Source organism: Chiloscyllium plagiosum, unplaced genomic scaffold (assembly GCF_037043375.1).
Source record: "Chiloscyllium plagiosum isolate Xiang-an unplaced genomic scaffold, Cpla_swu_hap1 HiC_scaffold_11, whole genome shotgun sequence".
NCBI classification, from domain to species: Eukaryota; Metazoa; Chordata; class Chondrichthyes; order Orectolobiformes; family Hemiscylliidae; genus Chiloscyllium; species Chiloscyllium plagiosum.
In genome coordinates, this window is record NW_028270149.1 from 2,618,784 (window position 1) to 2,635,925 (window position 17,142).

General features: G+C 44.0%; 1 protein-coding gene across 2 annotated transcripts in view; it reads right to left on the minus strand.

Annotated features, from left to right (window-relative positions):
- Window positions 1-17,142, minus strand: part of arhgef6 (Rac/Cdc42 guanine nucleotide exchange factor 6) — a 216,443-nt gene that overhangs the window by 132,430 nt on the left and 66,871 nt on the right. For both annotated transcript variants that reach the window (XM_087991843.1, XM_087991842.1), the window contains exon 4: window positions 8,876-8,997. In XM_087991843.1, coding sequence (XP_087847969.1) covers window positions 8,876-8,997 — 122 coding nt within the window. The remainder of the gene's footprint in view (window positions 1-8,875; window positions 8,998-17,142) is intronic.

A 17,142-nucleotide genomic window follows, 5' to 3' on the forward strand; every position in this document is an offset into this window, starting at 1 on the left:
GGAGACAGACAGAGGGAGACAGACAGAGGGAGACAGACAGAGGGAGACAGACAGAGGGAGACAGACAGAGGGAGAGAGACAGAGGGAGAGAGACACAGAGAGAGAAAGACACAGAGAGAGAAAGACACAGAGAGAGAAAGACACAGAGAGAGAAAGACACAGAGAGAGAAAGACAGAGAGACAGAGACAGAGAGACAGAGACAGAGAGACAGAGAGAGACAGAGAGAGAGAGAGACAGAGAGAGAGAGAGACAGAGAGAGAGAGAGACAGAGAGAGAGAGAGAGACAGAGAGAGAGAGAGACAGAGAGAACCTGCGTGCATGTGCCCTTATGATCATAAGACACAGGAGCCGAATTAGGCCATTCAGCCTATCTGATCACGGCTGAGATGTTTCTCAAAAGCATTGTCTTGCCTTTTCTCCGTAACCCTTGATCCCTGACCAATCAAGTAACTATCTATCTCTGTCTTAAATCACTCAGTGACTTGGCCTCCATAGCCCTCTGTGGCAATGAGTTCCACAGATTCCCCACCCTCTGGCTGAAGAAATTCCTCATGTTCAGGTTAAACATGGGCAAGGAAACCTCAAATAATTACCATAGGAACCTAACATATAGGAGTAGAGTTAGGCCATAAGGCCCTTCGAGGCTACTTCACCGTTGGATCGTTCCTGATATGATTCTCAACCCTATCCTCCTGCCTTCTCTCTGTGACCCTTGATCCCTGACCAATCAAGACCCTATCTATCTCTGTCTTAAATGCACTCCGTGACTTGGCCTCCATAGCCCTCTGTGGCACTGAGTCCCACAGATTCCCCACCCTCGGGCTGAAGAAATCCCTGCTCATTTCAGTTTGAAAGGGCCGTCCCTTCACCCTGAGGCTGTGCCCTTGGGTCCTAGTCTCTCCTTCTCCACATCCACGCTATCCAGGCCTTCCAGTATTCTGTAAGTTTCAATCAGATCCCCCTCATCCTTCTAAACTCCAAGTACTGACACAGAGTGCTGAACCGCTCCTCATATCACAAGCTCCTCATCCCAGGCAATCACTCTTGTCAACCTCAGCTGGACTCCCTCCTATGTGAGCACATCCTTCCTTAGATACTAGACCCAAAATTGCTCACAATATTCCAAATGTGGTCTGACCAGATCCTTATACAACCTCAGCAGGGCATCCCTGATCTTGTATTCTAGCCCTGTGGAGATAAATGCAAACACTGCATTTGCCTTCCTAACTGCCAACTGAGCTTACATGTTAACCTTAAGAGAATCCTGAACCAGGACTCCCAAGTCCCTTTGTGCTTCAGATTTCTGAAGCCTTTCGCCTTTTAGAAAATACTCTTTGCCTCTATTCCTCCCACTGAAGTGCAGAATGTCACACTTTCCTACACTGTATTCCATCTGCCGCTTCCTTACCCGCACTCCTAGCCTGCCCAAGTAGTTCTGCAGACTCCCCATTTCCTCAGCACGACATGTCCCTTTACCTATCTTTATGTCACCTGCAAAATTAACAACATTGTCCTCAGTTCCTTTGTCCAGGTCGTTAATGTATAACGTGAATAGTTATGGTCCCAACACGAACTTGTGCAGAACTCCATTAGTCACTGGCTGCCATCCTGAAAAAAAACCCTTTATCCCCACTCTCTCTGCCTTCCGCCAGTCAGCCAATCCTCTATCCATACCAATATCTTGCCCCTAACACCATGGGCTCTCACTTTACTCAGCAGCCTCCTGTGTGGCACCTGTCAAAGGCCTTCTGAAAATCCAAATAATTCACATCCACTGGCTCTCCTTTGTTTAACTTGTTGTTACCTCCTCAAAAAATTCTAACAGTTTTGTCAGGCATGACCTTCCTCTGATGAAGCCGTGCTGTCTCAGCCCTATTTAATCATAGACCTACTAGTACTCCGCAGTCTCATCCTGAACAATGGGCTCTAAAATCTTACCCATGGCTGAGGTCAGGCTAACTGGCCTATAGTTTCCTGTCATCTTAAACGTGGCTAACATTTGCCATTTTTCATTCCTCTGGGATCCTCTTTGTCTCCAGAGATTCCTGAAATGCCTCTATAATCTCCTCAGCTATCTCCTTCGCAACTCTGAGGTGTAGTCCATCTGATCCAGGTGATTATTCCACCTTCACACCTTTCAGATTCCATGGCACCTTCTTCTGAGTGATGGGACTACACTCACAACTGCCCCCGACTCTCTCAAAGTTCTGGTCTCCTGCTGGTGCCTTACACAGTGAAAACTGACGAATAGTACCTGTTCAGATCCTCCACCATTTCTTTGTTCCCCATTACTAAGTCTCCAGCCTCATTTTCCAGCAGTCCAATGTCCATTCTTGCTTCATTCTTAACTTTTAGGTGTCTTTAAAAAAAACTCTTGCAATCTTTCATGTGACTAGTTCACTTACTCTCATATTTCATCATCTTCTCCCTTGTTGCTGATGTAGTTATCCTCTGCTCAGGCTTCCCACTAACCTTCACCACGTTGTATGGTTTTTCCTTTGCCCTTTATGCTGTCCCTGCCTTCCCTTGCCAGTCACGGTTGCCTTATCCTCCCCTTATGTGTTTCTTCTTCCTTGGGATGAGTTTCTGCTGTGCCTCCTGAATTACCCCAGAAACTCCTGCCATTGTTACCCCACTGCCTTCCCCACCAGGCTCTCCTTCCAATCAACTCTGGCCAGCTCCTCCCTCATGTCTTTGTAGTTACCTTTACTCAACTGTGATACCGTTACACCGGATTCCAGTCTCTCCCTCTTAAACTGCTGGGTAAATTCGAAGACATTTTGGTCACTATCCCCTAGGGGTCCTTTGTCTTCAGCTCCCTAATCAAGTCTGCCTCATTACACATCACCAAATCTAGAAGTGCCTGCTCCCAAGTGGTCTCTACCACAAACTGCTCTAAAAAGAAACTCTCGCAAACATTGTACAAATTTGTTTTCTTGAGATCCACCACTAACCTGATTTTCCTACCTGCATCTTGAAGTCCCCATTACATAGTGTTTTTCTATCTCCTGATTTATATCCTTCCCCACATCCTGCCTAATGCCAGGAGGCCTGTACATAAATCCCATCGTACAATAGACAAAGAACAAAGAAAATTACATCAAAGGAACAGGCCCTTCGGCCCTCCAGACCTGCGCCGATCCAGATCCTCTATCTAAACCTGCCTCATATTTCCGAAGGGTCTGTATCCCTCTGCTCCCTGCCCATTTGTGTGTCTGTCTAGATACATCTTAAATGGTGCTTTTGTGCCCGCCTCTACCACCTGCACTGGTAATGTGTTCCAGGTACCCACCAGCCTCTGTATAAAGAACTTTCCACGTATATCTCCCCTAAACCTTTCCCCTCTCACTTTGAACTCGTGACCCCTAGTAATTGAGTCCCCCACTATTGGGAAAAAGCATCCTGCTATCCACCCTGTCTATACCTCTCCTGATTTTGTTGACCTCAATCAGGTCCCCCCTTAACCTCAGTCTTTCCAATGAAAACAATCCTAATCTACTCAACTTCTCTTCATAGCTAGCACCCTCCATACCAGGCAGCATCCTGGTGAACCTCCTCTGCACCCTGTCCAAAGCATCCACATCCTTTTGGTAATGTGGCGACAAGAACTGTACACAGTATTCCAAATGGGGACGAACCAAAGTGTTATTCAACTGTAACATGACCTGCCAACTCTTGTACTCAGTATCCTGTCTGATGAAGGAAAGCATGCCGTATGCCTTCTTGACCACTCTACTACCAGCATTGCCACCTTCAGGGAACAATGGACCTGAACACCTCGATCTCTCTGTACATCAATTTTCCCCAGGACTTTTCCACTTACTGTGTAGTTCACTCTTGAATTGGATCTTCCAAAATATATCACCTCGTATTTACCCAGATTGAACTGCATCTGCCATTTCTCTGCCCATCTCTCCAATCTATCTATATTCTGCTGTATTCTCTGACAGTCCCCTTCACTATCTGCACTTCAATTTTGGTGTCATCTGCAAACTTGCTAATCAGGCAACCGACACCTTCCTCCAGATCATTTATGTTTATCACAAACAACAGTGACCTCATCACGGATCCCTGTGGAACACCACTGGTCACAGGTCTCCATTTTGAGAAACTCCCTTCAACTACTACTCTCTGTCTCCTGTTGCTCAGCCAGTTCTTTATCCATCTCGCTAGTACACCCTGAGCTCCATGTGACCTCACCTTCTCCATCAGCCTACCATAGGGAACTTTATCAAACTATATGACATCTACAGCCCTTCCACCATTAATCAACTTTGTCACCTCCTCAAAGAATTCTATTAGGTTTGTAAGACATAACCTTCCCTGCACAAAACCATGTTGCCTATCACTGATGAGCCCACTCTCTTCCAAATGGGAATAGATCCTATCCCTCAGTATCTTCTCCAGCAGCTTCCCTACCACTGACATCCCTGCTACTCTTCTTAAACAAGGGGACAACATTCGCAATTCTCCAGTTCTCTGGGACGTCACCCACGTTCAATGATGCTGCAAAGATTCCTGTTAAGGTCCCAGCTATTTCCTCTCTCGCTTCCTTCAGTAACCTGAGGTAGATCCCATCCAGATCTGGGGACTTGTCTACCTTCATGCCTTTTAGAATACCCAACACTTCCTCCCTTCTCATGCTGACTTGACGTAGGATAATCAAACGTTTTCCCTAACCTCAACATCCGCCATGCCCCTCTCCTCGGTGAATACTGATGCAAAGTACTCATTAAGAATCTCACCCATTTTCTCTAACTCTACGCATAACTTTCCTCCTTTGTCCTTGAGTGAGCCAACCCTTTCTCTAGTTACCCTCTTGCTCCTTATACATGAATGAAAGGCTTTGGTGTTTTCCTAAACGCTGTTTGCTAAAAGGTATCTCATGACCCCTGTCAATGCTCTTAATTCTTCGTTTCAGATTGGTCCTACATTCCCAATATTCTTTCAAAGCTTTGTAGGTCTTCAGTCACCGAGACCTTATGAATGCTTCCTTTTTCCTCTTAGCTAGTCTCACAATTTCACCTGTCATCCATGGTTCCCTAATCTTGCCATTTCAATCCCTCATTTTCACAGGAACAGGTCTCTCCTGCACTCTGATCTAACTCTCTTTAAAAGCCTCCCAAATATTGAATGTGGATGTACCTTCAAACAGCTGCTCCCAATCCACATTCCCCAGCTGCTGCCCAATTTTGATATCGTTGGCCTTCCCCCAAGTACTGTTCTTTTAGAATACTTTGTCCATGAGTATTCTAAAACTTATGGAATTGTGATCTCTATTTCCAAAGTAATCCCCAACTGAAACTTCAACCACCTGGCCGGGCTCACTCCCCGGCACCAGGTCCAGTATGGCCCCTTCCCGAGTTGGACTATTTACATACTGCTCTCGTAAACCCTCCTGGATGTTCCTCACAAATTCTGCTCCATCTTGACCTCTAACACTAATCCCAGTCAATGTTGGGGAAATTAAAATCTCCAATCGCCACCACCCTGTTGCTCCTGCATCCTTTCAAAATCTGTTTACATATATTTGTACCCCTATCTCATGTTCGCTGTTGGGAGGCCTGTAGTACAGCTCCAACATTGTTACCACACCCTTCCTATTTCTGAGCTCTGCCCATATATTGCCCTGCTTATATATCCTCTATGACCATAAAAATAGTCTTAGTTTAAGTAAATGAAAAAGGAAAGTTTTCACCAAATCACTTGATAAAACAATTAAAAAAAGGAAATAGAAAAAGCTTACCAGATCAACTCTAACCAAAAGAAAAGAACTCTGTGGTGAGGAGGGGGGGGGGGAATGGGAGACACTACACATGTAGCGTCTTGGATTCAGCCCCTACCCAAATAAAACGGTTTCACTCACCTTCCCAGCAGCCCTCTGGTCTTCGTTCTCACCTCTTGACAAATGGAGGCCCAGGCGCCTAATCTGTGCTACAAGCTCATTCCCCTTGCTCCGTACACTGTGTGTATTTCAGTACAACACCCTCAGTCCTGCACTGACTGACTCCCTTCCTTCTTAGAGCTGTCCCCTTACCTGCTGTACTGGAGTTAGATTCCTGACACTTTCCAAGCTCTCTTAGTTGTTTGGGAAACATTAATAGCCTTGGCTGAGCCCATCACCACTAACATTTTCTATAATTTTCCATCTACTGGAATATGGTTAACAAGGAAAATTAGTAGTAGCATCAGGTCCAAGGAAAGGTGTTAAAAATAGACCAAAAAAAAAGCAGCAAAACTGAAGATTGGAAGCGGTTTGTAATTCAGCAAAGGAGGACAAAGGGATTGATGAAGACGAGGGGAAAAATTGTATGAGAGTAAGCTTGCGAAGACCATAAAAAACAGACTTTGAAATTTTCTGTAGGTATGTGAAGAGCAAAAGATTAGTGAAGTTAAACACAGATTCCTCACAGTAAGAAACAGGGAAGTTAGAATGGGGAACAGAGAGATGGCAGACCAATTAAATAAATACTTTGATTCTCTCTTCACAAAGAAAGTTAAAAATAACATCGAAGATGTTGTGGAACACAGAGTTTAGTAAGAGGAAGAAACTGAAGAAAATCAGTATTAGTAGGGAATGCTATTGATGGGAATAAAGGCCACTATACCTCCAGAGCCCGATAATCTACATCCTAGAGTACTTAAGTGGCCCGAGAAATAGTGGGTGTATTGATGGTCATCCTCCAAGATTGTATAGACTCTGGAACAGTTAATGTAACCCCACTGTTTAAAATAAAAGGTAGAAAGAGAACAGGGAATTACAGACCAGTCAGTCTGGCATCAGCAGTGAGGAAAATGCTAAAGTCATTTCGAAAAGATTTAATAGCAGAGCAGTTAGAAAACAGTGACAGCATTGATTTACAAAAGGGAAATTGTGCTCGACAGATTTACTGGAAATTCTTTGAGGATGTAACTGGTAGAATTGATAAGAGGGAGCCAGTGAAAATGGTTTACTTGGACTGTCAGAAAAAATAAGGTCCCACATAAGAGATTAGCATGTAAAATTAAAGCGTATGGGATTGAGAATAGCGTACTGACATGGATAGAGAACTAGTTGACAGACTATGAATAAATAGGTATTTTTCAGACTAGCAGCCAGTGACTAGTGGTGTACAGAATCAGTGCTTGGACCCCAGCTAGATACAATATTTTAATGATTTAGACGAGAGAACTAAATGTAATACCTCCAGGTTTGCAGATGACATAAAGCTGGGTGGGAGGGTGAGCTGTTAGGAGGATGCAGAGTGTCTCAGTGTAATTTGGACAGACTGAGAGAGTGGGCATGTGCATGACAGATGCAGGATAATGTGGATAAATGAGATTACCCCCACGTTGGTGGCAAAAACAGGAAGGTAGATTATTATCTGAATGGTGAATAATTGGAAACAGGGAGGTACACAGAGACCTGGGTGTCCTTGGCCAACAGTGACTGAAAGGTAAGCATATCGGTGCAGCAGGTGGTGAAGGTGGCTGGCCTTTCCATCAAGGGGATTCCAGTACAGGAGCAGGGACTTGCTGCAATTGTACAAGGCCTTGGTAAGACTGCACCGGGACTACTGAGTGCAGTTTTGGTCTCCTTATATAAGAAAGAAGATAGAGAAAGTGCAGCAAAGGGTTACCAGATTGATTCCTGGGTTCAAAGGAGAGGCTTTTTTTTTAAAAGAATCCCTGTAGTGTGCAAACAGGCCCTTCGGTCCAACAAGTCCACACCAATCCTCTGAACAGTAACACACCCCTACATTTAACCGCTGAGTAATGCGCCCAACCTACACATCTTAATCTTATCTAATTAATCTTATCTAATCTTAATTGAAAGGTGCAGGGGTAAATGTAGGGGAATGGGTCTGGGTGGGTGTGCTTTGGCGGGTCGGTGTGGACTTGTTGGGCCGAAGGGCCTGTTTCCACACTGTAAGTAATCTAATCTAATCTAATCTAATCCCTGAACAGTGTGGACAATTTAGCATGGCCAATGCACCTAACCTGCACATCTTTGGATATATGGAGAGAGACTGGATCAGTTAAGACTGTGTTCACTGGCAGTTAGAAGAATGAGGGGCATGTCATGAAAAACCTATACAATTCTAACAGGACAGGACAAATGCAAGAAGGATGCTCCCAATGCCCAGGGAGTACAGAACCCAGGGTCACAGCCTAAGAATGCGGGATAGACCATTTCAAACTGAGATGAGGAGAAATATTTTCACCCAGAGAGGGGGGAGCCTGTGGAATTCTCTGCCATAGAAAGTGGGTGAGGCCAAAACGTTAAATGTTTTCGAGAAAGAGTAGATATAGTTCTTACGGCTAAAGGATGAAAAGATATGGGGAAAAAGTGGCCCCAGCTGGCATTTGAGTTGGACGGTCAGCCACAATCATAATGAATGGTAGACCAGGCTCAAAGGGTGAAATGGCCTACTCCCATTACCTTTCTATATGTTTCCAGGAAAATGGCTGAGCTTAAAGAAAGCCAGTGATTTCTTCCACCAGTTGCTGCAAGCTGTCAAAAATGTCAGCTACTTACTAATAAATCCAACGGGGAATTAGGTGAGATGTCTTCCCTTAGAGTGGGGAACTCATTGCCCCAGGGACTGGGGACTAGCCAGGGCTGGTGTGCTTACAGGGGGAAGCTGGATTAACATGGAGAGAAAGGAATAGAATGGGATGGGTTGTTGTGGGTCTGGGAAGAGGTCCATATCCTGCAGATTAGTTGGTAAAAGGTCCAGACACTGTGCTGCATTCGATGTTTAATTTGGACTTCAATTTGAACGATCACAAGAGGAAGCCAACAAAATCAGGATCATTTTTCAAAAGGAAATTAAAAACTGTACAGTCCCACAGAGTTTCCTTTCAAAAGGACTTGTAAAGGAGATATATTACCAGGTTTTTTGATGGTCTCCGCAGAGCTCTGGTTGCTTTCGAGGCAGGTGCTTGGGAACTGCTGGCAGAAGTGGCAGAGTTACTCTGATGGGACGAGAAAGATGAACATGTCCTTCCTCGCTCTGTTTTAAAACAAAGCATAAAAGGAGGGCTGAAGACCAGGAACACCATTTCCCATCAATCATTAAACAATAACTGATACTTATACAGCAGCTTTACCCGATTCAAGCATTTTGAGGTGATTCACAGCAGCATTTTCAAACAAAATATCATGATGAGAAACATGAGACTGTAAGATGCAAGAGCAGTAGGCCATTCGGCCCATCGAGTCCGCTCCACCAGTCAATGAGGCTGTGGTTGATCTAAAAATCCTCAACTCCACTTCCCTGCCTTTCCCCCCATAACGCGATTTCCTTATCGACTGAAAATCTCTCTATTTCAGCCGAAGTTATATTTAATGACACAGCCTTGATAGCCCTCTGTGGTAAAAAAAAAGCATCCACAGACTCACTACTCTCAGAGAGAAGAAATTCCTCCCCATCTCGGTCTTAAAGGTGTGACCCCATTATTCCCTCTGGTCCTAGACTCTCCCACAAGGGGAAACAACCTCTCTTCACTGACCTTGCCAAACCGCCAGCATCCTGTACATTTCAATAAGGTCACCTCTCATTCTTCTATATTCCGATGTGTACAAACCCACCAACTTCACCTCTTCTCAAAAGAAAATCCCTCCATAAGTACATCCAGCCGAGTGAACCTTCTCTGGATTGTCACCAATCCCAGTCTTTCCTGCCTTAGATAAAGGGCCAAAATAGTTCACATTATTCCACCTGTGGTCTGAATAGTCTCTTGTAAAGTCTTAGCATGACCTCCTTACTTCTACATTCCATTCCCCTTGGAAAAAAAAAGCCAAAATTTCATTTGCCTTCCCTCCTGCCAGCTGAACTTGGATGCTAGCTTTTTGTGACTAATATATGGTCAGGTAACATGGGTTTGAATCCCATGTGGCAGATGGTGAAAATGAATTCAAACAAAGTCTGGAATAAAAAGGTAACTAAACCATGACCACGTAATCATTATCGATTGTCCAACTGGCAAAAATTCAATTGGTTCCCTTTATGGGAAAAAGATCCACTGTTGTTACCCTGCCTGGTTGACATATGACTCCAGACCAACAGAGATTTGGTTGATTCTGAACTGCCCTCTGAAACGGTCTGAACCATTTTAAGTGCTGTTCGGGACGAGCAACAAATAGCAGCCCAGCCAGAAATGCCCCCATCCCATGAAACAATAAAACACAGTCGTTTGCGTATATTATCAAACACCTTTTGGAAATCCAAGCATTTCACATCACCTGGCTTCCCTTTATCTATTGTGGCTGTTACCTCCACAAAGAACGATGATAATTAATTGGTCAGGCATGAACGCCCCTTCATGAAGCCCCGTTGACTCTGCTTAATCAAATCATGCATTTCTAAATGTTTTGCTATTACAGTACACGAACAGCTGATAGGGAAACAGAACCTGGTGTGAACAAGGACATGAGCAACAAAATAGAACGGTATTATTGAGAAACAACACTCAGCAAAGCCACACGATGCATAAAGTTATCGTTAATGTTCAGATTAATGACTCAGATCTCAGTACAAACAATCACCCAAGTATTCTACAATAATTCACAGACAGGAATATTTGGCAGAAAGAGGGTAACACTGAAATAAGTACACTGCAATAGAATTATTGCACTTGCCTCCTTTCAGGATCAGAATTTAATCCAAAGAATTAACATAGTGAACAAAAACAAAGCCCAATTAAATGGGAATATAATAAACTGGATTAGATATTGTGTATGTTTACAGATATTAGTCATTATGCAATCATGTTTGTGCCCACACACAGCTGAAGTAGATTCATGCCCAGAAAGTGATGGCAGATAATTCCAAAAGAGGATTAGAGAAGCCAGCAAATCATGTTCAACCTGATCCCCGTTCTCTCTGTTCAGCCCCATTCTCGGAGAACAGAATGGGTGACTGTTTTGCAGAATACTCCGGTCTGTGCGCAAGCATGACCCTGAACTTCCCAGAGTCAGGCATTTTAACACAGCGTCTTGCTTGTATGCCCACGTGTCTGTCCTCAGCATGCTGCAGTGTTCCAGTGAATCCCAGCGGATACTGGAGGAACAAGATCTCATTTTCAGACTGAGCATTTTACAGCCTCTGGACTTAATACTGAGTTCAACCCCTTCAGATTGTGAACCACTTCTTCCCTTCCTTTTAGCTTGTTATCATGTCCTCCCCTCCCCCCATTCCACTTACTGTCCTTTCAAGTCTGGCATTCTCACATTCCGATTACTTTATCTGAACTAACATCCTTTCTTCACCAGCCCCACACTTCCCCCAAACTACCTGACCAATACTGCCCCCTCCACACTTCAGCCCAGCTCTGAAGAGAAGGCATCCAGACTCAAAAGGTTAATTTGCTCTCTCTCCATGGATGCTGCCTGACCTGTCATGATCTTCAGCATTTGTTGCTTTCAGTCAAGTAAGAGTTTGCCAAAGCTGTTTACGATTGTTTTAATTAATCAATGAATATTAAAGCTGCCTACTATAACCGCACACCCCTCCCACCCACCACTCAAACACACACAAACACACACACAGAGACACTGTTGGAGGGTCAGGGAGTTGCATTACTGGTAAAGCAGGATCTCACAGCTGTACAGAGGACTCATGCAGTGAGGCAACATGGGTAGAACTCAGGAATAGGAAAGATGAAATCACAATGCTGGGAGGTATAACACAGGCCTCCCAACAGCCAGCGGGAGATACATGGGAGAATATGTAGACAGGTTTTGGAAAGTTGTAAAAAACAGGATAGTTGCTGCGATGGATGATTTTAACTTCTCTCTTATTGACTGGGACTTACTTCATGCTAGGGGTTTGGATGGGGCAGAAGTTGTAAGGACCATTCAGGAGGGTTCCTTGACGCAATACGTAAACTGTTCAACCAGGGAAGGGGTTCAACTAGACTTGGTTTTGGAAAAATGAGCCTGGTCAGGTGAGTGAAGTTTCAGTGGGAGAGTACTTCTGGAGTAGTGACCAGAACAGAGTGAGTTTTAAGATACTCGTGTATAGGGATAACAGCAGTTCTTGGGTGAAGATGTTAAATTGGAGGAAGGAAAACTATAACAACATTAGGCAGGAACTGGAGAATTTTGACTTGAGGCAGCTGCTTGAAGTAAATGCACATCGGAATTGTGGGAGTATTTCAAATGGCAGTTGATAAAGAGTTCAGGAGCGGCACATTCTTGCAAGAATGAAGGATAGGTGTGGCAAGTTACATCAACCTTGGATGGCTAGGGCTATTATAACCTTGATCAAAAAGAGCTCTGAGAGGATGTGAACTGACAAAGCCCTCAAGGTAAATAAGGAAAGTAGGAAAGAGCTTTAACAAGGAATTAGAAGGGCTAACAGGGGTCATGAAAAATCATTAGCAAAATAGGATTAAGGAGACCCCCAAGGCTTTTTATACACACAAAGAAAGCAAGAAGGTAGCTAGGGAAAGGGTTGCCCATTCAAGGATAGAGGAGGGAATCTATGTGTGGAGACAGAAGAGGGAGGAGAGGTCCTAAATGGATATTTCGTGTCGATATTCACCAAAGAGAAGGAATTGGTGAAGAATGATCACAGGGAATGAAATGTTGAATTTCTAAGCCAAGTTGCTGTTAAAAAGGAAGAGGTGTTGAGCATCTTAAAAAGTACTAAGCTAGAGAAGTCCCTGGTTCCTGATGGAAACTATTCCAGAATATTCAGGGAGGCAAGAGAATAAATTGCTGGAGCACTGACAGATACCTTTGTATCCTATTTAGCCACTGGTGAGGTCCTGGAGGGCTGGAAAAGAGCCAATGTTGTCCCATTGGTGAAGGAGGGTGACAGAGATAATCAGGCCTAAGGGATTTATCCATATTTGTGTGTTTGAAGATATATAGCACCACCTCCTCTGTAATATGGACATTTTTCAAGATGTCACCCTCTATTTCCCCACATTGTCTATCTTCCGTGTCCTTTTCCACAGTAAACACTTCTACAAAATATAACGAGGTAAAAACAATGACTGCAGATGCTGGAACCCAGATTCTGGATCAGTGGTGCTGGAAGAGCACAGCAACTCAGGCAGCATCCAAGAAGCTCCTTGGATGCTGCCTGAACTGCTGTGCTCTTCCAGCATCACTAATCAACTTCTACAAAATATGTTTAGTATCTTCTCCCATCTCCTGCAGTTCCACACATAGGCTGCCTTGCTGATCTTTGAGGTGTCCTATTTTCTCCCTAGTTACCCTTTCACCCTTAACATATTTATAAAGTTAGAGTCATAGAGATATAATCTTTTGTTTCTTGGATGTTTGCTCTGGTAACTGTGTCACTACTAACACCCTAGGAAAGGAAAACACATCTACTCTTGTCAGATGTACCTTCACAAAATTTTTCCACCTCTTCAAAATAAATTAAGGCAGAAACTGGCTTGTTAAGTTGTTTTGTTAAGCAGAGTCTTTACTATTGGTGAATGGGAGTCTGAGTTTGTGTGAAAAGAGCAGGCAGACATCCCTATCTTGTTGCTCTTGGTGCCATCCACTCTGCTGCAGAAATGACTGATGTACAGTCCAAGGGTCTTCCAAGGGTTTGCAATTACTGCACCTACAGCAAAATCACCCATTTAAAGAACAATTCAGTTGTAATTTCGATATGTATTTGGATAATCAATTTGTTCTCTCAAAGATATCTACCAACTGCACTTCAAATTCATACCCTGCAGCTTAGCAACTTCCTGCATTAATTGGTTGCTTGAATGAAATGCAAACGATATAAACCACAGAGAAGTGTGTTCTGTAAAGCCAACTCTTTATCAAGTATTTCTGCTGTGATGGTTCAATTTTTTAAAATCTGGATCCAGGATGTGGGTATTGCTCACATTTAATGCCTGTCACGATGATGGAAGGTTCCTGGTTAGGCTTGCTGGGCCATTTCAGGGAGAATTTAGATCCATGCACATTGCTGTGGGTCTGGAGTCACACAGAGACCCAAACTAGGTAAGCACAGCGGCTTCCCTTCCCTAAAGGGCATTAAAGAACTAGTTGGGTTTTTACAACAACACGACATATTCATTGTCACTTCCAGCGAGACCACTTTCTTCTTTCCAAATTTCTAAAACTGGATCAATTTCCGAGACTGCACTCTTCAGGTCAGATTCTGAAGCAGCAGCATTTCGGACTCAGAATGTTAACTACTTCTCTGTCACCACCCATAAAAGCCGCTGAACCTGAGTTTCCCCCAGAACTTTCTGTTCTCTTGGGTAATCTGGGAGACCCCTCTCTCAGTTTCTTCATGTAATGGTGGTTGAGAGAGTGTTTCCTCCAATTCGAGCTTTCCAAATCTGCAGGCTACAAAATTCAAACAGTGTGAAGCAGGAGTATAAATATCGGTTGTTTCAGGGCTTTTGGTGAGATTACACAATCCTCAGAGCTGGCAGTGAACAAATGACATCTATGATAAATAATTAAATTATTTGCATTTCCATTTGAGAATCTAATCTCTGGACTCTGCTTCCTAATACATTACATTACAGTATGGAAACAAGTCCACACCGACCCGCCGAAGCGCAACCCACCCATACCCCTACATTTACCCCTGACCTAACACTACGGGAAATTTAGCATGGCCAATTCACCTGACCTGCACATCTTTGGACTGTGGGAGGAAACCGGAGCACCCAGAGGAAACCCACGCAGACACAGGGAGAATGTGCAAACTCCACACAGTCGCCTGAGGCAGGAATTGAACCCAGGTCTCTGGCGCTGTGAGGCATCAGTGCTAACCACTGTGCCACCGTGCCACCCATTGAGTGTGCATGTTAGAATCAGAGAGTACAGGATGATGCCATTCTGCCCATTAGACTGGCAGTGGTTCTAATCTCATGACTACACTATTTTCTCCTCATTAATCAAAATATTTTTTATGTTTTAATCTAATCCATATCCAAAGGCTATGATTGAAAGCGTATTTATAACCAAATCAGTGATTTCTAAATTTTAACCACTTTTTGCATAAACGTTTGTCCTCATCTTCCCCGATTCTTTTTGCTGATCAATTTCAACCTGTACTGTCTACCACTAGAAACCATTTGCTTTATTCATTTCACTGGCTTTTTAATATCTCTATCAAAACTCCTCTCATCTGCTCTAAGAAGATCAGGCCCAGCTTCTGCAGCCTCTCCAGTAACTGAAGTCCTCACCCCAGTCGTACTGCAATAAATCTCCCCCACACTCTCTCCAAGACCCTCACGTTTTTCGACAGTTTGCTGCCGAGAATTGGACACAAGTCTCCACCTGGGATTGGACAATGGTTGAATGAACCTGCTGCGTGTTTTACTCTGTGCCTTTATTAGAACATAGAACACAGAAAAGTACAGAACAGAACAGGCCCTTGGACCATGATGTTGTGCTGAGATTTAATCTTAATATCAAATATAGTAACAACCTACGCACCCCTCAACTCACTGCTATCCATGTGCATGTCCAGCAGTTGCTTAAATGTCCCCAATGACTCTGCTTCCATCACCACCGCTGGCAACACATTCCATGTATTCACAACTCTCTGCATAAAGAAGCTTCCTCTGACTTCTCCTTTATACCTTCCTCCTAATATCTTCAAACTATGACTCCTCATACCAGTCATTCTCTGAGGAAGAGTCTCTGGCTATTGACTATCTATTCCTCTCATTATTTTGTAAACCGTGATCCTCTCTTCCTCCTTCTCTCCAGAGAGAAAAGTCCGAGCTTATTCAACCTTTCTTCATAAGGCAAGCCCTCCAGTCCAGGCAGCATCCTGGTAAACCTTCGTTGCACTCTCTACAAAGCCTCTGTATCTTTCCTATAGTAGGGCGACCAGAGCTGGACACAATATTCCAAATGTGGCCTCACCAGGGATTTGTAGAGCTGCAGCAAAATCTCACGGCTCTTAAACTCGATCCCCCTGTTAATGAAAGCAAAAACACCATTTGCTTTCTTAACTACTCTATCCACTTGGGTGACAACTTTGAGGGATCTATGTACTTGCACACCCAGATCCCTCTGTTCCTCCACACTGCCAAGAATCCTGTCTTTAATCCTATATTCAGCATTCGGGTTCAACCTTCCAAAATGCATCACTTCGCATTTATCCAGGTTGAACTCCATCTGCCATTTCTCAGCCCAGCTCTGCATCCTGTCTATGTCGTGCTGCAGCCTGCAGTAGCCCTCGATACCATCGACGACAACTCAAACTTTGTGTCATCTGCAAATATACTAACCCACCCCTCAACCATGTCATTTACAAAAACTACAAAGAGCAGAGGCCCAAGAACAGAGCCCTGCAGGACCCCACTCAACACTGTCCTATAGGCAGAATACTTTCCATCTACAACCACTCTCTGCCTTCTGTCAGCCAGCCAATTCTGAATCCAGACAGCCAAATCTCCCTGTATCCCATACTTCCTGACTTTATGAATGAACCTACCAGGGGGAACCTTATCAAATGCCTTGCTGAAGTCCATATATACCACATCCACTGCTCAACCTTCGTCGACCTGTCTTGACGCCTCCTCAAAGAATTCAATAAGATTTGTGAGGCATGACCTTCCCCTCACAAAGCCATGCTGACTGCCTTTAATCACACTATGCTTTACCAAATAGTTATAAATCCTATCCCTCAGAATTCTTTCCAAAACTTTGCTGACCACTGATGTAAGACTGATTGGTCTGTAATTGCCAGGGATTTCCCTATTACCCTTCTTGAAAAGAGGAACAACATTCGCCTCCTTCCAATCCTCTGGTACGACTCCTGTGGAGAGTGAGGAGGCAAATATCCTCGCCAGTGGCTTAGCAACCTCCTTTCTCACTTCCCGGAGCAGCCTAGGATAAATCTGGTCTGGCCATGGGGACTTATCAATCTTAATGTTTTCCAAACTTTCTAGCACATCAACTTCCTCAATCTTGCTCTTGTCAAGACTGTATCCCAGCTCCTCTAAATTTTTATTTACAACAAGTTCCCTTTCCTTGGTGAAAACTGAAGAAAAAACTCATTTAGGGCTTCCTCTATCTGTTCAGACTCCACGCACAAGCTCCCTCTGCTATCCCTGATCGGCCCTACCTGCTCACTGAGCATTCTCTTATTCCTCACGTATGAGTAAGATGCCTTTGGGCATTCTGGGAAACCCAGAATCCCAGAGGTTTT